This window comes from Varroa destructor, unplaced genomic scaffold (assembly GCF_002443255.2).
Source record: "Varroa destructor unplaced genomic scaffold, Vdes_3.0 BEIS01000003.1, whole genome shotgun sequence".
Lineage (NCBI taxonomy): Eukaryota > Metazoa > Arthropoda > Arachnida > Mesostigmata > Varroidae > Varroa > Varroa destructor.
The window spans coordinates 19,298,006-19,320,190 of NW_019211456.1; the positions used below are offsets into that span (position 1 = coordinate 19,298,006).

The 22,185-nt window shown below is 45.1% G+C and overlaps 2 protein-coding genes across 51 annotated transcripts in view; one reads left to right on the forward strand and one right to left on the reverse strand.

Annotated features, from left to right (window-relative positions):
- Positions 1–4,461: 4,461 nt before the first annotated feature.
- The window catches only part of LOC111248212 (uncharacterized), a 193,868-nt gene continuing 176,144 nt past the window's right edge, over positions 4,462–22,185 (reverse strand). For 34 of the 42 annotated variants that reach the window (XR_015323488.1, XR_015323477.1, XR_015323471.1 and 31 more), the window contains 2 exons: positions 5,857–21,139; positions 4,462–5,597 (listed from right to left, as the gene is read on the reverse strand). The gene's annotated coding sequence lies outside the window, so the exon portion shown is untranslated. Of the gene's footprint in view, positions 5,598–5,856; positions 21,140–22,185 lie in introns of those variants that run through there. The other 8 variants (XR_015323475.1, XR_015323483.1, XR_015323484.1 and 5 more) reach the window with 4 other exon arrangements.
- The window catches only part of Shal (Potassium voltage-gated channel protein Shal), a 261,664-nt gene continuing 257,656 nt past the window's right edge, over positions 18,178–22,185 (forward strand). For all 9 annotated transcript variants that reach the window (XR_015323453.1, XR_002672465.2, XM_022800130.2 and 6 more), the window contains exon 1: positions 18,178–19,292. Coding sequence is in view for 7 of the 9 variants with exons in the window: in XM_022800130.2 (XP_022655865.1) it covers positions 18,178–19,292 (1,115 nt within the window). In the remaining 2 variants the exon portion in view is untranslated. The remainder of the gene's footprint in view (positions 19,293–22,185) is intronic.

A 22,185-nucleotide genomic window follows, 5' to 3' on the forward strand; every position in this document is an offset into this window, starting at 1 on the left:
TTAGACCGCGTCTCTATTATACTGCGGGATTGCAAACAGCACACGGAAACACTCTGTAAAACTCTGCCTGCTTTTGCCATATCAGCCCGAACTATTATGAGCGGGACGGACTTTCTCCGGCAGTAATCTTAAACACAAGTTTTACACACTGTACTGCAACCGTCGGGGATGTGCAGCTGGTTGTATGAGGGCCCTTCAACGACGAGCGAATGCATTATATATGATACATACGTTCTTTTCTGTGTGAGACGTGGCACACGTTACCGCTGAACAGTACACAAGCAATTGATCATATAAGCGACTTGACATTGGTACGGAAAAACGTCAGTGCAGTCGAACGACAGGCAAAATTAACGTATCTTCTAGTGAATAGATAAAATCCGAATGAGGGTAATTGTGTCAAATTGTTTATTATGTGCTTTGCAATAAATGCTTATGCTCATAGGGAGTTAGTTAATGAAAAGGGTTTGCAACTGGTGGCATCCTCTTTGTAGACGGAATTTTAAATTAGCTAGCATGAAATACACTCACAACCTGCATACAGACAAGCTTGAAGAGATAACCGGTGGATGATATATCGCGTTGGTTGATTATGTTTAACTGGTCCTATTCATCTCTCGTGTAGCAACATCCTGGTTCGCACATAGTGTGTAGGAGACGAATTTTTTATAATAACACTTGATACTTACACACTGTGTTCACGGCCGTATAACTTTTCTTTGATGGAGTTCACTTGAAAAAGGACATTTTGTTCAATCGGTGTTACTATGACGCAGATAGCTAGGACGCAATTACTGATTTGTTTCCCTCTCTTGGGGGCCGAACTTTGATGCTCAGCACTTACTATATTCTTTAGATCGCGCTGTAAACCCCGATATCCAACAGCCTTGTAGGAGCCTATTGTGTTTTCGACGTTCTAGTAATGAGGCTTAGATTACCTAGAGCCGGAAAATCGTCTGCTGTAAAGCCACTTGCACAAGTTTTCTCTCGTGGCTGCAAATTAGCGCTGCAAAACAACGTCTTGCATAGACTCAACTGCGATACAACGCAGCCGTCAACTTGCTTTAGCCCCTCAGAACAGTACATAGATAGCTGCATTTGTTCAATGTTTGGCCATTCCGGACTTAAACGACAACTGAAACGGGGAAGACTGTAACAATAGATTATCGAACACATGGAACTGATGGCGGTAACTGATGGCGCGAATGGCGATAACGTCGGGATGAGTAAAAATCAAATAATAATGGCTTGGTTTATACATACAAATTGTGTAATGTAATAATTTATATATGACTGATGCGATGTAAACCAAGCCGAAGCCGAAAATCAATATATTTAAAGCAATCGGTTCTGCCTGGAAGCAAGCGTTTGGATATATGAATACGCTTGTATGCGTGAAATACTGTCTCTGTGCGACTCGAACCATCGTTTATCATACGCAAAACTTAAATTGTTATTAAGTTTTTCTATTTTACTGGACTACTGGGTTTCGAAACGACTGTACTTATAAACGAGTATCAAGCGCCATTCCTTGTGGAAGAAGTTCTAATCTGACCTCATTAGGCTTTAATTACTAATAGGTAATTAGTGCGTAAGATAGCTGATTACCACAAAACCGACCTAATACCAGGGATCAGCATATATACCTGAAATACTCTGCAGAGAATAACTCTGAGTAAAAATCATGCAATGACAACATTGTAAAAACGTATCGATAGACCGGTTCGATTGAGTTACAAAGTAGTTAAGGAGATGTGATAATAATACAGCCTCGCCTATCCTCTGTACAGGGATTGATGATACCAGCTTGTTTAACAGACGCAACTGAAGGTTAATACTACAGGCTGCAATGTTTGCCTTTATGTTTTCAACGCGTTGCCTTTATGTTGTTCAGGCTATTGCCTTGTGATTTCTCTGTATTTCAAAAATAAATTAAAAACAATTACAAAACTGCAGTAATCTTTTAAATATACATTGGGCGTAATTGCCAGAGTTCCATGTTGGGTGCACTCTCTTATTTCGACATTTATAAAAGACCTAGTGCTATAACATTTGCTTCTTCTTTTCATAGGGAGAATTCACGGGAAAAATCTAATGGTGTTAAATCGTCAAACAGGGCCGCGACGCTACGCGTGTTTTTCAGAAAAAAATTGCGTTCGTGTAACTTTTCCTCATCAACCTCAGCGCCTCAGATTCGTCATGGAAGCTAACATCGTCTTGTTGAAGCCACCTATTGCTCAAACCAGTTTTGATCACAGCTTTAGCATATTCGTGTGTCAAGAACCATTTACAGTCAAGTAAAGAAAACAACTCAATCCAGTCATACTTCCTGCATAGGGTCCGCACCATACGTTTACTTTAGCTTGATGAAGCGTCTCTTCCGTAAATGACGTGAGGAATTGTATGTTCCTATATGCGGCAGTTATGTATTTTCACTGGTCTAGTCATGTAAAAACGAAAATAAACTGAAAAAATTATTTCTGCTACAAAATTAGAGCCGCGTTACAATTGTCTCTCGACCTGAGCGAAAACGTACAGTGCTTTGCTTGGTTCGTAGGTCTCCTCCTCCTGGGTTAACCTAGTCCTATAGAAACAAACGTTGGGATCTTCGTGCAACTCACATAAGTGGTACCTCGCAGCGGTTTCGTTCGCGTAGAAATGAAGGTGTTTAGATCCCTTAACATTCTATAAGGCAATGAATGCACGGCTTTATTTATTTTTTTTTTTGGAAAAAGATCAATTAGCGAAATCGTTCGCAGTCGCCGGCAGTTCTTTGGGCTAGTATTTCATCCGAGTACGCATATAATTTATATATTTCACTCAGGGCCTCATATTCGTATGACGATAACGCCTTACATTCTTTAGGTACACTGATTGCTGATAACATCTTCGACCATACTCAGTACCACTGTCGCTGCACTGTTGTCCCTGCGTATTGTTTCCCTGTATCCCTGCTGGATCCTACTCCAATTTACGACGCCAGTCGTCTTGTATCGGCATTGCACCAGCGACCGACAATCATCGTTTTATGGGCTCCTATCGAGCTCGTCTTCGTTGTCACCCCCGGGATCATCAACCTCACTGTCGTTATCATCGTTACGTCTAAAAGATGCCCTCCTCGCTTTCCTGCTCCTTCGGCTTGTGCCATCCATTTCCATGGACAACAGGCGATAAACGTTGGCCATTGCCCGTCTGCCTACCAGCCTTGGTTACCTCTCGTTCAATCCAACAATTACCCGTCCTCTTCCTATGCTCAGTAAATTGCTTGTAATAGCCCTATAGCAATGTTATACTACGCCGCATAATGAGAGTCTGGATGGAAATCTCTCATGGATGACTCTATCGTTGGTGTCAGTGTCGTCGTAGTAGTTGCCGATAGGAATCTGTATCGTTATCCATTTGTGTTTGTTGCTTTGCCGTTGATATTGGCGCCTCTAGGCGTCGCTCTCTGGGCGTCTATATTGACGGTGACGCCGGCGTTCTCTATTATCCTGCCCGATTTATGTCTATTTATTGCCGTCGGATCTGCTGGGTCTTAGCTTTTACTACGCCTCGCCCCATCAAACTTCAGTAAAGACACACAATAGCCAAAAACGCCTAGAGCAGGCTGCAATGAAGGTTAAAGCCGTCCTCTGAAATTGCTGCATCACTTCTCTCCCCTCCAGCGACCACTTTGCTAACGTCTTCATCATTACTGTGAACGCATAAAAGACAAGTCGGAAGCAATGCTCACAATTTCAGGAAATAGCATCTACTTGTACTATATACTTGCTAAATGTACGTACTTGTATAATTGACTAGACCAAACGACTGTAAAGGAACAAAAAAATTATATGCACAACAATAAGCTGTTTCTACAGATGTTTTTTCTTCCGGGCGTAAATAAGGTTGGATAGGTGCAGTTGATTTAACAAAATCAACCCATAACTACCGAATGAGCTCCTGAGTTTTTTCTGAAGTGTAACGTGCCATAGAATGAACACGCAGAGGCCGACAAGATAATTAATTCCACTGACCCCGTTATATTATTCTTATGTTTGTATTTCTGTGCAATTGTTTTTTTTCTGAAATTTCCACACATACCACATAAAAACCACATATCTTGGCTATGCAGTAATGTTGGCGCAGTGTAACTCTATTCTTATTCACTATGAGGGTTCAGAAACCATTTTATTATATGGTATTGGTCAGAACGAATCATATGGACGAATATCATATGGACTTTGATTTATATGTTAATAATAGACCGAGTACTTAGAAGTAATATGAATGAGGACTAACATTCCAAATTAATTATAAATGGCACTACGGATGTAAGTCTAACACGACTCGCCCTGGCTACCCCTTCTAACTGGTAGGGTTATGATAGTATACTAAAAAAGTAATTCCGGCGATTTGTTTCTACAGAAAAGATAGCCGGAAAGAGTTGAAAAGACTACGCTATATTTAAACTCCTGATCGGTTGGTGAAATATAATCAAAGTTTTATTTTGGTTACGTTTTCTTAAATGAATTTTCCATGTATTTTGCCGTCCCTTTTTGTGCCTTATTACAACATCAACAAAATGTTACTCCAGCAATCTTTATATTGTATCTGTTTATTTTTTTTTTGCTTGTGGATTTCCGGATCTCATAATACACGTGAGGTTTGCGGGAGGTGGAATTGGTCTCTATAATTTGTGTGATATGCAGTTTATAAAATACATCATCGATGTTGCATTTTCTGCTGTTTTCGCTATCTTTATCTTGTCTAAGAAGTAATTTGAACGAGTCCTACTAAAGGCAGCGCATACTGTATTTACTAAGTAAAGCACAAGAACGGTAAATCAATTCAATTGTTCATTTGCCCATCGCATAGCAGCTACTCTTTGTTGATGCCTTGAGACACTGATCGACATTGCGAACCTGTCAGGATTGTCGCTTAGGCAACCCGTAATGAGCTTTTGATATTGACCGAGGTTGTGAACCTCTCGAGCTCAGGTTCCATCTACCCCAACTATCATCATCTAGGAAACCCTTCTCTACGACTGTATGGTCTAGACCATCTATGCAATTGCTTAAAACGTAGCCCACTATTCTGACGCCGTCGAATAGAATGAAACAATGTTAAAATTCATCGTCTAAAAGCTTCTATTGGATATAATATAGCGTTATTAAAAAAATAATAGCAATTTTTGGTTACTGTTCTCCGCAATCTCTCACTCGCTGATAATCAATTCTGAAGCAGCGTTAAAGCCATTTTCGGAAAATTCATTTTTCTGCTATTCGACATACTAGACCGAAGCGCACGAGACGTTTTGCGGCCAACACGAAACGATGACAAGCCCACATTCGTCAAACCGGACAACAGTTAATCATCAACATATGGACGATAAGGAAGCAATAAATAAAAATCACGTAACGATCCCTGCGAGCATCCTTATATTTCCCATACAGAATATTACATGTATAGCCAAAAATACTCCTTTTGCTTTTCTAAATTCGGTGTTCTGTACAGACAACAACTCATAATGAGTGGATGCTGATAAATGAAATGTAGCTTCTCATAGAACTGTTTATACTTATTTACTATGGAGAAAGGCGCATCTCGTAGATGATCTGAAACATTAGTTATTTTCAAGTTAGTAATGATTCTTCAGTAAGAGATTTATCGACTTAGATCTTTTATATCGACAATATACGCTCAGAGATTACTTTTTTAGTACCAGGTTGGATACCATCAAGTACATTCAAACGACCGCTGCTGTTTCAACCTTTCCAATTGCTAAGCTTTTGCTTGTTTTTGTTCTTGAAATAGTAAATTGTTTATCAGTCGGTATTAAAATCTCCCTATCGCTAATAGTTATTGTAAACCTACCTTTACAGAATAATTGCAGATCCATTGTATTTTATTAAAATTGTCAGCTCATTCTCTGGAGGATTACGACGTGTTATGTCACCCAGCATCCGAGAAGATATACTGAAGACTCCCGTTCCTGTGTGTAACCGTGAAAGCTGAAGCGCTATTGCTTCTTTTTGTCGTTAAGACAAAGGTATAAGATTCAGGAGACGTGCATGGTCCGATCAGGCATATTTGCCTGCCTCCTTTGTCCTCGAGTGTATGTAAGTGACGTGTATCTTTTCGGTGACGTCGCAATCGCCTGTTACGAATGACGCAACTAGTGGCTAGTGACGTCATCGAACAACGATAAGGTAAGAAGGCAACAGATGTTTTCAACGGCACATGTGCAGCAGTTCAGATGCTCGTGTCGACAGGGATTTTAACAGCGTGAGTCTGTGGGGTCTGTGGTGAGCGGATCCCGCCATTGTGAAGCGACAATCATACGTCACTTACAACTGTTGTTGTGTGCTGCTTGCTTGCAATTAAATTGAAGGGTCGTTTGACTTATGTCAAAGCATTCGTTTCAATTTATCATTAAAATAAGACAAATAAAGGGAAAAATCCCCTTTATACTGTGCAAGACATAAGACACGCTATGCACAGGTGTTTGATATTTAAATACATCCTAAGCGCATCGAGGGTCCTGCATGGCTTGAAAAAGCATGATAGTGAAGTGTGGTATAGTCTGGTTCGAACGCGAGGCGCACATCATCCAGTGGCATTACATCGAACCTAAGTAAGCATGGTTCATTAGATCGATACTTCGAACAAACTGACACACTATTTCCAACCATCAGGTTATTCCTATGATGTACAGTAAATTTGAATGTATTCTGGTTGATTGGTATTACAGACAAATGGATGCAAGTGCTTTTGTGAATAATTTGCAGCGTCGGATCGAACAACCCTTGCGCCATTTACAAAACAGCGAGAGAGCAAACACTTTTTTAAGGCTTTATTTCACGTTAGGGATGGGGACTTCGAGAGCGCTACGTCTGGTTGCTAGCGGACGCAGTTTTTCCCTTTGATCCTGTGACAGCCAATGTTCCATGATCAATTTTCCTATTATCTACCTTTGGAGTGATCGCGGTATGCAAAACTGTAGTCTTTATTGTAGCGTATCTTATAGTAAAATTGAATCATTTCAATTGCCCTGTGTACTATTTCTTGCTAGCACATGTTTAGCTCTATAAGACGAGCATGATATATTGTTTGCATTGGCTAATTCCGGAGTGAACCTTTTTGTTGATCGCAGTCGTGTACAGTATTGTATTTAAAATTGCTCGTAATGTCATTGACAAAATCGTTGGCATTGTAACGCCCATGATCAACGTAAAGCAAAGTGTTGACCGCCATTGCTTGCAAATCCGAAATGATGATGTGTCAATTTCGACAGCCTACCGCGACGGTTCCACCAGTCGTAACTGAGTTAGCCCTTGCCCACGGGTTGACAGACCAGCCGTATTTACGGCGTGCAGCGGAATGCATTTGCACGGGAAGTGTCGCCGAAAAATGGGGCGTAAGAAATAGATCGTTCTACACTGACAAATGACTTGGGTCGGCCGTAGCCAGCGATTGTCGGGGGCACAGGCACTCGCAAACAGCAGTAGCTGGCTGTGTCGGCCGCTATTGTCACAGATGTAGACACCACCTGCCGAGGCAATCCAAGACGCTACTAAGCAAGATAACCAATCGGTGATGCGTGCTGCAGGCAGGCAGTCAAGGCAACAGGAAGAAGCACGCACCGGAGGCAGCTGCCCCGTTTGTGCTACTGCTGTAATCACCGTTGCCATTTTCGTTACCGCGACCGAAATACCCGTGGCGATCAAACAACCACCTGTAGGGAGTTGACCAGGCCAGTCACCAGGGAGCGTTGCAAAGGGTCCTGTCGAGAGGGGCTGCGAGGGTCATTGGCATGCGCGCGCAAACTAGCCTTGTTGTCGCCTGTCAAGGGTGCTTTCAGTGCCTAACGGCGGCCTGAAATAAAAGTGTCGTACGCACGTATAGAACCGCCTGCTCGGATTATATACTACCGAACAGACCGGATCTATGACAGCCGGCATTCAACGACTATTACACGCAGCTCATCCCCGTAGTGCACATACTGCTGCTGCTGACAAAGCCAAGAGCGGACCATAATAATCTTGAGTCTGCTGGTCGGGATGCAGGTGTAAGAGCCCTTGCTAACCGCTCTCATACCGGTTCTCTCCCAATGTGGCTGTGTGCCGGTACGTCTGAGAAGGTCAGAGTCTGTTGCGCACTCCTGACTGTGTGTCTCTACGAGGTGTATGAGTGTGCAAGATCTATCCAAGCGTCTGACTCGGTGTCTGTCTACGATGTGAGCTTCCTGACGGCCGTGTGTTTGCCATACTCTTGTGTTCAACTCCTGCCTGAGTGAGTGCGGACCTACATGTATGTGCCCTTCTCTGAGAGTCGTGTCTTAGCCAGGCGAAATTCGTGCATCATGCAAGCCGGCCGGCCGGTTGGTCATCCGTCCGTCTGTGTGTAGCGGCGATGTTCCTCTGCGCTCTCTGCCTCATGCTGTAGCCTGGTCGGCTTTCGTTGCCTTCCGTTGCTTTGCTTCTCTCTGCCTTTTTGCGTGTCTGTCTATCTAGCAGTTGCTTCTGACGAGAGATCTGTGCTACAAGCAGTGCCTCGCCACCAGCAGCAGCGGCGACAGCAGAGAGCTGGCGAGCCGAGTGGGTACTGACTGGCAGAAAGGCAGACGGACGGTCAAACATCCAGGCGGACAGACAGACAGGCCGTGTGGTCGTGGTGGCGGGCTGGGCAGAGCCGAACAACCAGCGAGCAGAAGAGGAGCAGGGTTTGCAAGCTGAGCGGTAGCAGCGGGCAGCAGCTGAACGAGCAGCGAACAACCTCCTTCGAGGGCCTGCGCGCGGTGCGTGAGAGGGTCGGGAGACGACTGGTCCCTTTTCGAGCGAACTGGGTAGCAGTAGCAGCAGCCGGAGCTGCCAGCAACTGCCGCCCCTACCACCAAACTCAATTCGAGCGAGCGGGCTGGCCTGCCGCCGTCGTTCTCCGTCTGTAACCAAAACCACAGCAGCAACTGCTCGAGTGCTACCTCCGGGTCCTAAAACGACATTAGAACTAGTATTACCATCTACTGCAAGCGCTACCACAAATACTATTCTACTATTTCTTCGGCTACTGTAACAACAACAACAACACCGACGAAGAGCTGTTCTTGTTAGTGGCAGCACAGCAGCGACGGAGAAGAACACATATACAGAAAGTCTGTACAACCCTGTGTATACTTGTGCGCTATATCGCTGCCCCTACCAAACAACAACTAAGGTTTGTGCCACCCCAACAACAAAAGAAAAACAACAACAACAACAACAACAATAACAGCAACAGCAACAACAACAACGACAACAACAACAACAGCAGCAGCAGCAGCAGCAACAACAACAACAACAACAACAACAAGTGTTCGTGCTCCGGCTACTACTGCAACCTGGAGTGCTCCACAATCAACACGTCCGCGACTCGTCATTTCTCAGCCGGTGTTGGCGATCACAGCTGCTACTGGTATGGCTACTGAAATTTCAACAACAACTGCTTCGTCTACTTCTAATTAGTAGCTTCTGTTTCTCCACCAAGATGAGAAGTGCAGATGCCTAGAGAGTATTATCACGCAAATACAGTTACAGGCGTCGTCGTCCTTTCTGCTGCTACGAATGGCCACGAGTCACCAGCAGCAGTGTAGCGTATAACTGATCCTATCGCTCGAACTGCCGCTGTGTTACTACCAAGCGGAAAGCAGTGCGAACGAACGGCAAATACGAACAAGCAACAGCGTCGACATTATTATTATTGTTGTTGTTGTCGTTGTTATTATTGTTGTTGTGTTTTTTTTGCTTCGCATCGATCAAGCGTTTATAGCACATTGTCCTGTACTTAATCAGCGACGTGTACGGCAACGCAAATAGGCGGTGGCGAGAACGCAGAGGAAAGAGTATAAGCGGTGGAACTAGCGTGTGTTGCCGCTGATTTTTTCGGCGCCTCCTTCATTATGGACGCACCTACGACCCAAACGCAGCCGCAGGCGAAACAAACAAGAGAAAACGACGACATATTGAGTTAGAAGAGAGAGCGCGAAGGCACAAGACACATTACGGTAATATATATGCAGGACATCTGCAACACCAGTAAACCAGGGCGAACAACGGCAGCAACAGCAGTTAGAAATTTGGAAATATCCGCAAGATTAATAGATAGCAGGATAGTGCAACGATCTTAGCAGCGCACCTATAGGAATACCTGCCCTTTTCCTGTGTATGATGCCAATATGTGTACCGTTTGGAAGTATCCATCATTGTGACGTCTGCCCGCATGCAGTGCCGAATAACTTAACGACGGACGGACCTGCCTGCAATGAGGCAGCTGCATTGCCCTCGAGTTTGCCCCGTCAGACTACTCTCCGGCGGGCATAACGTATTGCTGCCGGAGTGGAGTTCCAGTCGGCCAGGGCAACCTGAGCCCCTGTTCTTTGAGCAGAATAGTAACGAGCCACAGCAACAGCCGTTCGGACAACAGCAGCTGAAGGAAAAAAAGCAGCAGCAGTCGCCGACGCAAAAGCTGCAAGGGCAAGCAAAACTAAAGCTGCAGTTTCAACTACGGTAACAACAACATCGGGTATATCAAACGTCAAACGGCCGCTCGGCGAAGGACCCATCAGTTAGCCATGTTACGTCAACGCTAGATGTCACAATTAGCTCCTGAAGTAAAAGTAGCAAGACGGCGTAAAGTTACACGAACTGCAGCGGGCACCCAAGTGACCACAGGGACGCGGTCGTGAGCTGTACAAGGCCAAACAGGGGCCAAAATATCGACAACGCAGTCACAGTATTACCATCTTGCTACCGTTACGAGGCCTCCAAATCGACACGCTATCCCCCGGCTATCGATGTCGTTCGGTTTATTTTATATTCCTAGGTTATTATAGGAGAGATATGTTTATCCTACATAATGCCATAGGCATTATGTAGGATAGGCAAACACCATATTGAAACTTGGGTTGAAACAGAATTAACGATGGACGACGCTTACCACTACTATATGCCGCTACGATTCGAAGTTCATTAAAAGGCAGAGAGAAATAGCGCGGTGCAAGGTTGAAGCCAACAAAAGGCGAGCTGAAAACAAATACGAATAAGAGTAGTTCGCAAAGAACGGAAAAATCACACACCCAATAAAGAGAAGATATGGAAGGGGAAAAGTTAAGGAAGCACAAAAGCTACAGACAGTAAGAGGAAAAAGTGTACACAAGGAATAAACAACCGGAAAGCCTCGTTGCTTCGTGTTGTGAAAAACGCATCAGGAAACCGAAAAGTTCTCGGCTACGACAGCACCGTCGACTGCCTCGACAGCATTCAACTCCAAATACGATGTCAAATTAAATTTTGACGTCAACAACAAAAGAAATGGCAGCGACTGTATCACAACCACAGATGGTTCTAATTAACATGCGGTGTAAAATGGACCCTGACGAAGTGAAAGTGTGACATATATCTATATATACATATATGTATTAAAAAAAAAAAATATGGTAGGCAAGTGAGCGTCTAGTGGGCAAGACGACCAAAAGTGTCCTGCGCGCAACGCCTAGGCTATGGGCCATGCAGGAAGGTAATCATACACTGCGAAGAGACTACGAATAGCTGAGACACAAGACGACAACGGCGTCTATCTCCGCCGCGGTTGCAACGACCATCGCCACGCACCATTATCACCATTAGCCTGGTAGCAGCACGAAGTTGCAAAAAAGCTGCTGTAACGGTGGTGCGACGCTGCCGTCGCAGATCTTCACACGCCGCTACGGCCGTCGTAGCGGCGGTCGCTTCCTTCGGCTGCGACCAATACAACAGTTGGTGGACGACCCACTAGAAAGCAGGCAGCGAGACTAGCCAGGCTGATTAGAGCTTCAACTCGATATAGCAGCAGTCATAAGAGTGAAACTGTACAACTACTTGCGCGTGCGTCTCGCTGGTTCGTGCGGCCCTAAATTCATTTCATCGAGCGCCGGCGATCTTCGACATTCAGCGTGCAGTGACAATAACAACAACAACAGTAGAGGTTGCTTTGCCTCCGAAACGCCGACGGCGACGGAGAAAAGGGCAAAAGAAACTAACCAACAGGTATATGCTACTACCACGACTCAATAGCTGTAGCAGTCTAGGCCGGTAGACTCAGTGTGTCTCAACGACCAAGACATCGATTTCTGTGGTGCGGCCGTTCCGCTGACAAGCAACGGCCCGTGCGCGACCTGTATTGCTGGCTACCTGTGTGATGTTGTGTGGCGGAGCTAATCTGCTATAGCAGTGACACTACCCACGACAGCAATACCAATAACACACTAATATACATACAGACACATAGACGGATAGACGCGGCAAGACAACAAGCCGAGCCCAGCAGACAAACGCGGTCTCAGCTACACAGTAAAAAGGTAAAGCTGTTTGTCGAAACACCGCGATTTTTGTGCGCGTGGTGCTGCTGCTGTTGGCTGAGGGGTGCATTATCGCAGCAGTCGCAGCTGCTGTCGGTGGCGTCGTCGCCAGTGAAACTTACGCCTGCGCCTTCAGCGAATTTGATTATCAAGCACCAACTGATCGGGCGTCAGATCATCGACCCAACTACCAGCGCTATTAATCAGTTAGTTAGCTGTCCGGCACACTGACTGATTGACATAGTAGCCGATGACTACGACGAAGAGCACAGCAAAGACAAGGAAAAAACGTCAATTGGACGAACGGCAAACACGAAGTTCTGCCTACGAAGAGAAAGAGGCTGCCAACCGCCGTGACATCGAAGAATCGTGACAACAAAAAACGATTAAGAATTTCTGCTGGTCTTCGGTACGCTGGCACTCGAAATCGCACATTAATAATAGCTGTTGGGCATACGTGGACCTGGTCCTTTACGTGTGGCCCAGCCTCTTGTTCTATCTGCCGAGTTGACTTCTAGTAGCTGGTAATAGCCGCTCGACCACTGTCCGTCTGTCTGTCTACGAAAACTGAAGTCCGTAATCGTAGCAGGACGCTAACAGAGGCCTGCGTTGTTTAGTGAAGGCCTTTGTATTCGACTACCAGCAACTGAAGTACGAATAGGGGCCGTCGGTCGCAGATCGGTTTATCTTTTCGGAAGTGGCCGCGGTGTGGGACAGCGTGGTCCCCCGAAAAAGCGCCCGTACGGGGTTGCCACCTACCGGATCCAAGTGAGCTGCCTCACGCCGTTCGACCGCTTGCTGTTGTCCCCTGCCATCCTAGTGGGGTAACAAGATATTGTGAGTCCCCCAAGCCAGCTCTCGCTCCCATTAGCCGGGTACCTCACAAACCCCCTAGAACAGCATCCGCCGCCGTTGGCCCCAACAACAACAACAACAAGGTGATAGCAGCATCAATAGCAGGAGACACACAGTCCGCTATAGATGGTAACCCCCATAGCTCCGTCCTACTCGTCATTGAGTTGGTTAGACATTGCTGCCGGCATCGGACTGCTTGAACGAATCCTAGAGCCGTACGCCGTCGGAGAGCTGCGGCAGTCGTAGCTGCAGCAGCAGTAGCTGACTCACTCCTTCTCCTGGAGACCGGAGCCGGCTCGTCTAAGCAACTCTCCCATATACACTTACACATTCAGAGCGACGGTCACAGGCGCAGACGGCCACAACACAATTCAAATTCGTTCCGTTGTTGCTGCTGCTGCTGCTGCAACTCGAGCGGAGGACGACAACGCGTTGCTGTTGTCTCCTTCCGTAGGGAGTAGAATAGCGGCGACAGTCCGGGCTACTTAGAGGTCGGTATTTTGGACTCCACGTTTTGGCTACGGCCGCCGAGAAGGTTGCTAAAGGCCAGCGACAGAAGTAACTGTAACAAAAGCGCCTTTGCCGGTTGGTTATCTGCAGTCCATTGGTTGCCTATCTACTGCAGGGCACGACACATCGATTCGAGCAACTATCACTACTGGCTGCTTGGCCAGCGAGCTCTTCTGGCTGCTGGATCGGCCAGTGAGTCAACTAGCCAACGCTAATCTAACGAATGATCCAAGCACAAAGGTAGATTTGTTGCAGGCCGTTATTTCACTGTCGCCGGCAGCAGCATCGTCGTGGTCTGTTTTGCTGACAACGAAAACGAGACGGTCGGTGGTTCTAGGATGCTGTTTGATATTGGCTCATCCTTGCCGTCCTAGCTTCGTCTTGCTGTACAGTCGTTTCCATTGTCACCGCGTATGCGTGCATGTATTAGTTAACGTGAAGGTCTGTCGTGTTACTGCTGTCGCCGTCTTGAGATTGATGACATTGCGTACTTTAGCACGGACATCGTCCCGTTAGACGGTCGCATGCCCCACGGCGATCTGGGGGGGGGGGGGGACGACGACGCGAAATCTGTCGCACGGCTTCGGTTCGAGCAACGAGCACTGTCACCAGCTGCCGCCGCGGGGCGACATCGACTGCAATCGAAAACAAAAAGCAGACGAATGAATCGAGACGAGACTAACAGTACAGAGGCTTATTTATTCGTTTGCTACGAGTGAAGACGCGTCGGAGGAATTGCAAATTGTTGTTCATTTACATGCGCGAAACGTCCGATATCGGTTTTTGCCCAAAATGGATTAAACACTACTGATTGAATATGGTTTCTTTGTTAATTGTGGACGAGTTGTGAACGACTTTAAATTGGCTTCGCTAAGTGTGGAATACATCTTAATTACCTTTTTCCCCTTTGCCCTCTACCCATCCCCCGTATTTACCCCAGTACCGCAATTATCCCGGCGTCGTTGTGCTGTTCGCGGTTTTATTGTGTTGTACCGGTGTGCATGTGACGAGTGTAATGACTACGGACCCTGTGTCATCACTGAAAACGAAGAAGCAAATTGACGGAAAACCAAAAAGGGTTGTTATCTAAAAGTGAAAAGTGAAAGTTTGTGGAAAAAGGTAAACAAAAATCATTATTTAAGGAATCAGCAACGTCACCGCCAGTAATTTATTCCGTCTATTTGTTACTGATATCAGTCTCTTTTTGTGCGTTCTTCAGCGGTACCATCAACGGCAACAACCACAAGGCCAACTTCGAGTACTCCAATAACTGCCTGAAGTGGCTATTGAGGAACAACTGTTGTCTAATTAAATTACAGTTAGTGCTCGATCTAAAGAACAAGCCAAATATTATATTTAGACAAGGCCCTGCATTCAATCAGGAGCGCTGTTTAGAACCGCAACAAAAAATAAATTGTCTCCTATCACAGGCACTACTACGAGCCCGACGGTTATTACTACCAGAGACACCGAAACACAACCGTAATAAAAACTGACCTCGAAAGAGGTGCCGGTCACGTTTTTTACATTTCGGTATTCATTACCCTCCGGTCTACCATCTCACTAGTGATTAAGTGACTGCTCAATCAAACTCAACTATTGTTACTAGTATTACAGAAAAGAAAGCTATCCATAATAAAGGCAGTCGGCTGAAGAAGGCAATCCTGCTGTCCCCATCCCAGAGGTTCACTTGTGCGCAATGGCATCGACGATCAATTGGATCAGTTATCGACTAAGGGGTCCGGCCCGATCCCAGAATCAAGCGTTGGTCACGCTAACATTTTCCACTGTGCGTCGTAGATATGTGAACCTGTAATGACTGGGAACTACTACGTACTTCCAACTGCTTAGAAACCACTTGCTACTAGAGGAATAAAGTGAAACAGAAAGGATAAGCAATACAAACATCGAAAAACAGGCGGTGTCTGTCTAAGGCACACGTGGAGACATCCGAAGTGACTTGAGAAATCGTCTGATTACTGATTTTGTCCAGCTCAGATAAACACCAGTCATCAGTGTGCATCTAAGGAAGGATTAAAGGGAAAGCTTAGGAAAGTTACATGTCGAAAAGTAGGCTACGCCCTGCCCGTCAACAGTTTACCAATATTACACCCCCTCGATGACAAGGAACCTCGGTTATGGTGCTCTGCAGAACGAGCGTGGTACAATTCTAACTAAGCAAAAGGTCAACGTCAGGCCGTCATCAGCTTGGTCAGCTCTGGACTGCAAAGTACAAGACTGTTGCTTGACGCCACTCGTAAGGTACACCATAGCTATTGCCACCGATCGAAGGTTCCAGTTAACATTATTATTTTATCAAACCGATCAAGCATTCATGTATCATCTCGAGTGAGTAAAAGCGACCACAAATTCGTCTACAAATAGGACAAATAGGTAACGAGTGAGAGGTCCGTAACACGACAGCGAGGGGAGAGACGTCACAAAGAGGTTATCGAGGGGATTACCGCATCCATATCGAATCTAATCATCGTGGACTCTTATCATCAGCCTATCGTATGCCGTTCCCCTCCCAAGCGCAGTCTAGCTACGCTGCTTCGCTGTAGACGGTAAATTTAACAAAAAGTAAACATACGTAGAAGCACATATATGCGATAACACGAAATCATTAAACCATCCTAGAGACTGAAAAAGAAAAGCATGAAGCAACCTATACCCAAAACGAGCATAACGAACTAGAGATTTCCAGCGCGCTTAAATAGGCAAATTGTTAGAGAGCGGCTTTTGGGGGCGATACAAACGAGAAGAAAGAAAGAAAGTGAAAGTGGTGTCTGGCTTGTGCTGCTACGAAGTAGCTTTACCTATAAATAACTACATCTACTACGTACCGATAACCATCAGCTAGTATAACAAGCTATAACAACGAGAGGACATGTCTGTATACGTGATTGATTGACAATAATCGATCAGCCATGTCATCATAGGCAGGCATCGTCAAGCAAGAGCTAGGTCAGATAATTGTATTGCACGACTCGTTGTTGTCGTCGCGTAGGTAGCCCGCGTAGATCCTATGTGATCCCCTCGATCGTCGACGAGAATATCCGTCCGGAGGTTTGCACGAAGCCAGCGAAGTGTGGCAGCAGTAAGCGACATGCCTCCGAGCCAATTCGGAAGAGGAGGTTCAAGTTCCACTTCCGACGAAGTCCATTTCTGCTGCTGCTGCTGCTGCTGCTGCTGCTGTGACCATTGTCAAGTCAGTTGCCATCAATTTCTGCTGCGATATCTACAACAACTCGAACGATTCGTTGAACAGCGCGACTTATTATTAGCGATCATACCAATATTTCTATCAGCAATCAAGCGAAGACGAAGCTTTGGAAAAGATGACGTCGACCCCTTGAATGTTCCATCGTTCAACTTCTTGGCTGCCTTCTGCCCCTGTGCCGATTCAGCTATCCAATTCAAGCCTCACTGAACATTCGCCGTCTCAAGTTTTACCAGTCGCCAAACACTATTACAGCTGCCAACACTGATATAGAGATATATCTGTGGGGTTGCGACACACTTAGCCGGTCACTAGCAAACCAGTATACAGCCGTCCGGCAAGCAGAGTACAAGCGTCGTAAAGGCCATTAGAGGAGTACTACGACGATAACACAGCAGATGTGAAAAGTCTACAACCTAGGACGGTTACAGCTCACACAACAACAAACAACTGGAACAACTGGACCACTGAGAAAAGTAAAAAAAAAAAAAGTGCTTGAAAGCTTCCTGTGACGGTGCAATCCCGCCAGATCCAGTCTTTATCAGCCCACCTTCCCAGTTTTGCTAGGACAACTACTACCTGCTGTTACTGCTATTGCTGACGTTTACCTCGACGCCGTCACGACTGCTAAGGCTGTGCACGCTGACACCCCTTTTTTTGGCGACTGACAAACTTTCTGTAGATGCAGCGCTGCCCATATATTCATCCGGTAACGGTTTCAGCGAACTGTACACAAACATACATATGAATGTATAATTCTATACATATACGGGTACGGATACATCGCAAATATACCGAAAGTACATTTCTCGTGCCTCGTCAGTGAGAAAGGCCAAGAACAAGAAGAAACCTAGGAGTGAAAGCGAAGGAAACAGCAATAATAGCAATTATTCTAATTCTACCTAACAACAACAACAACAACAGCAACAAAAGCAACAAAAACAACTCTAACTATTGCTAATAAGATTACGATTACTACAAGTAACTATTAGTATATATACAGTACAATATACCATAATATACTAGTAGAAGCAGATTTATCGTGCATCACCACGAGTAACGACAACAACGTTGAGAGAAAAAAAGACAAGGATACAAAGCCACGAATTAAAACCTAGAGTTCTCGTCATTGCTGGTCAGATAGACAAACAGACACCTAGACAAAGGCTAATATTACTGTTGCTGATAGCACAAATCTAACTACAACAACAACAAACCGAGGGACCAGCTAGATAAAATGGCATCGGTAGCAGCTTGGCTACCGTTCGCCCGGGCAGCGGCCATCGGTTGGGTACCCATCGCCAACAACCCTTTACCAGCGCCCCCAGTAACCCGGGAGCGACGGAAAAAAGAAGACGAAAAATTCATCATTAATGTGTCTGGCCGGCGTTTTGAGACGTGGCGAAACACCGTCGAAAAGTTTCCCGACACACTACTCGGCTCAAACGAGCGCGAGTTTTTCTACGACGAGGAAACCAAAGAGTACTTCTTCGATCGGGATCCAGATATCTTCCGGCATATCCTGAACTACTATCGGACGGGCAAGCTGCACTACCCGAAACACGAATGTTTAATGTCGTATGATGAAGAGTTAGCATTCTTCGGCATAGTCCCCGACGTGATCGGGGACTGCTGCTACGAGGATTATAGGGACAGAAAGAGGGAGAATGCTGAACGCCTGCTCGACGACAAAATATCAGAGGGCAACGAGCAGACTCAGCTGGCCAATTCGACGTTGCGCCAGCGTATGTGGAGAGCGTTCGAAAACCCGCATACCAGTACCGCAGCTCTCGTCTTCTACTATGTGACCGGCTTCTTTATCGCCGTGTCAGTTGGAGCTAACGTAGTGGAGACAGTGCCCTGTGGTATTGATGCTGGGACGGGCGAGAAGAAATCGTGCGGTGATAGTTACAAGGTTGCCTTTTTCTGTCTGGACACCGCGTGCGTGATGATTTTCACGGCAGAATATCTTCTACGGTTGTACGCCGCACCGGCGCGATGCAAATTCGTCCGTTCAGTGATGAGCGTCATCGACGTCGTAGCAATCATGCCCTACTATATCGGGCTCGGCATTAAGGACAACGGTGATGTGTCAGGAGCGTTCGTCACGCTTCGAGTATTTCGAGTCTTCCGCATCTTCAAATTTTCACGACACTCGCAAGGACTGCGCATTTTGGGCTACACGCTCAAATCATGCGCGTCCGAATTGGGCTTCCTGGTGTTCTCGCTGGCCATGGCCATCATCATCTTCGCCACTGTCATGTTCTACGCCGAGAAAAACGTCGAGGAGACCGAGTTCACCTCGATTCCGGCCGCGTTCTGGTACACCATCGTCACCATGACCACACTCGGGTAAGTAAACTATACTTGTTGGTTAGACAAAAATAAGGTGAATAAGCTTCTAATGGTATAGAAAGAATTGCCAACTGTAGTAAGGGTACGTAGAATTAAAAGAACGAACGCTGTCTATAGATCGCACAGATGCGTACTGTCTTAGGCCGATAAAAAGTTGGAATAAAAGAAGATTTATTCTTGCTTGTTACGCATAAGTGTCCGTAATAGTATCGAGGCAAGTTTTTTTCGAAGCAAATAGTCTCTGCCTGGCCTGCCTTCCCGCCGCTGTTGTTACTAGACTGTAGATAAACGGGCACAAAGCTAAAACCATGTGCATGTTTTTTATATTTAAACGATGGACAGTTTTTATTAACAAGTTACGAAACAGCCTTTCAGGTACAATAAAAAACAGCCGCAAAGATGTTCGCTGCCTGTTTGTGTTGTTTTCAACCGACAAAATAATAACAAGGCGAAACTTTTAGGTTAAACATATCTCACATACACATTCAACCTATAGCGACCTGATATATATATATATATATAGCACTTGTAGTCACCACTTCTTCATACAAGTTTTATATCAGAAATATACCTAAAGGATTCGCTAGAATTAGAATTTTCATTTTATCACTAGCACTAAATCGCAGAAGTCCATTATTGTACCCAAAGCACACGAATTTGCAGCTTAAACCTGTCGCCAGAGTACCTAGAGAGGATGTAAGCTCCATTGCATTCGGATACCCATATTTGACAACTATACGTACAGTATATAAATTTATATCTTAAATATCTTCGTATCTATGCTGAATTTCTAAATTTGGGCTTGATTTTAACATAACTCGCGTTATTTTATTATGTGCATAGAAAATACATAGGTGTTTCATCATTCCAGTAAATGTCACAATTTAGTATTGAGTGAAATGGCGGTGGATTGTACAATGTTGCGAATGATTTCTTTTTTATGCATCTATTGCTGTCGCTGCTGCTAATGACAGTCTAGCGAAGCTTTTAAAAAGCGCTGCCCCCAACTGGCTAGTAATTTTTAAGCCAGAAACTTCACATAATATCCTATCGTATCTCATTAATGTATTGTGCACTAGCGCACGCATACCGTGGGTACTGTTCATACTTTTAATAGAGTTTTTCTCTATAAAAATGACGAGCAGAATCTCATTCTCTGTGCCGGCTTGTGCCCAAGACCCTCATCCGCATGGCGCGCACTGTTCTTGCGCCCCTTTTTTTACTATATGCCTTACGTAAGTAGGGATATCAGTACAAGCACCTTTAGTGGCGCTAATTGTCCTATAAAACATCTGGTAGGGATAGCCGACGATTTCCCTAGTCGCTGAACCGCGTTTAGAGGATGCGAACCCAGCAACAGCGAAAGAGTGCGGCTTGCTCGTACGTTCCCTATCCGTATTGTACTGTCGTGTATTTTTGCTATGGTCCATGTTGTCTAACGATTCTTCTGGAACTGCCAGCGACCCTATTTTTCCTTCCATTCGAACTTACTGATATATTCCCAAACTTTCATTCCGCATACGCTGCGTATTGCGTGCTGACAACGATGTCGTCGTTGAATCTTTGCTTCTTTATATGTACCGTTACACAGTAAGCCCCTGACACAAGCATGTGTCACTTAAGAGAAGATATCGCTCTCGTCCAGTTGTGATCTACGAGGCCAGCTATATTTTTCTTCGTTCTTCTTGACAATACGTATGCTGCGCTTCTGTGCAAAACGTGCAGGGAGGTAATAGTCAGCAAGGCTGCTTGCGAATGTAGCGCGCGCGTCAACTGGGGCTGCATAAAAGCATCATGTCATAACGAGCGACTCGATTATCTTCTTTCAGTCGCGACAAGACAACCTGCAGCGAAATTGTAAGCGATATAACTATTTTTTAAAAATTCGCTACCTCTTGTTTTTCCTCTACTTACAAAAGTCTGGTGCAAGATACTTTATGTAGCACGATACCTATGTTGTTTTCATTCTAACATCAGAACATGTTACTGCACTGAAATTGTTATTGAAATTGATCTGAAATGAGTCGTCTACTGACTTGGGTGGGGTGCTACGGTAGAGTTTTCTGAGACGTAAAACCGGCTGTTCGTCTGAGTACGTAATGCGGATGATGATTCCAACCGAAATAAGAGAAAGCAACCTTGTGCTTCGCTCATCTACTTTAATGGCATCATGTTGTTAAGCTGAAACTAACCTAGGCAATTCGATGCACAAGGCAGTATTTATGGGGAATATCGCAAACAATCTGGACACGGCCGGGAAATTCATGCAAGGAAAAACACATACTACTAATTAAAGATCAAGACACACCGATCGTGTACTCTGGTATTATGTGCCAAGCACCTTTGCTATGAATTTTCCCAAAAGATTTGTCTCAATATAGGCTCATTAATGCTCTCGTCGACTTGCCTTCACATTCCAGGATGACAGCACTGCCTGTATTATAATTTGCCTTTGTTTGCAACGAGATTGGGTCACAGGTAACTGGTCATTATACTCTTAGTCGAAGTGCGGTCCTATTCTTCCATGTTTAAAGTCAATTATTGCTACGTAGCGGCAGGAAGATTTGTTGAAAAGACAAATAAATTAGTCTGTTGAATGAGTGCCGAAAGTTTCTGTAAACCCGGATAGAAGAAGCAGCAGCAGCAGCAGCTTGTATGAATTGTTGATTATCTTCCTTTTGCTTCACCCGTGGATGTTATACCATATTTCTCGTGACTAATCTCACACGTCTGCTATCACAAAGTCGACTCATTTCTAACTTTGATTACATTATGGTATATTAAGCCTACATACAAAATGTGCTTATGTTATGCAAACGTACTTTTTTGTCACGATAACGATTTCAATGTTGGCAGTCTTATGGAGGTTCGCCTTATCTAGTATCTGGCT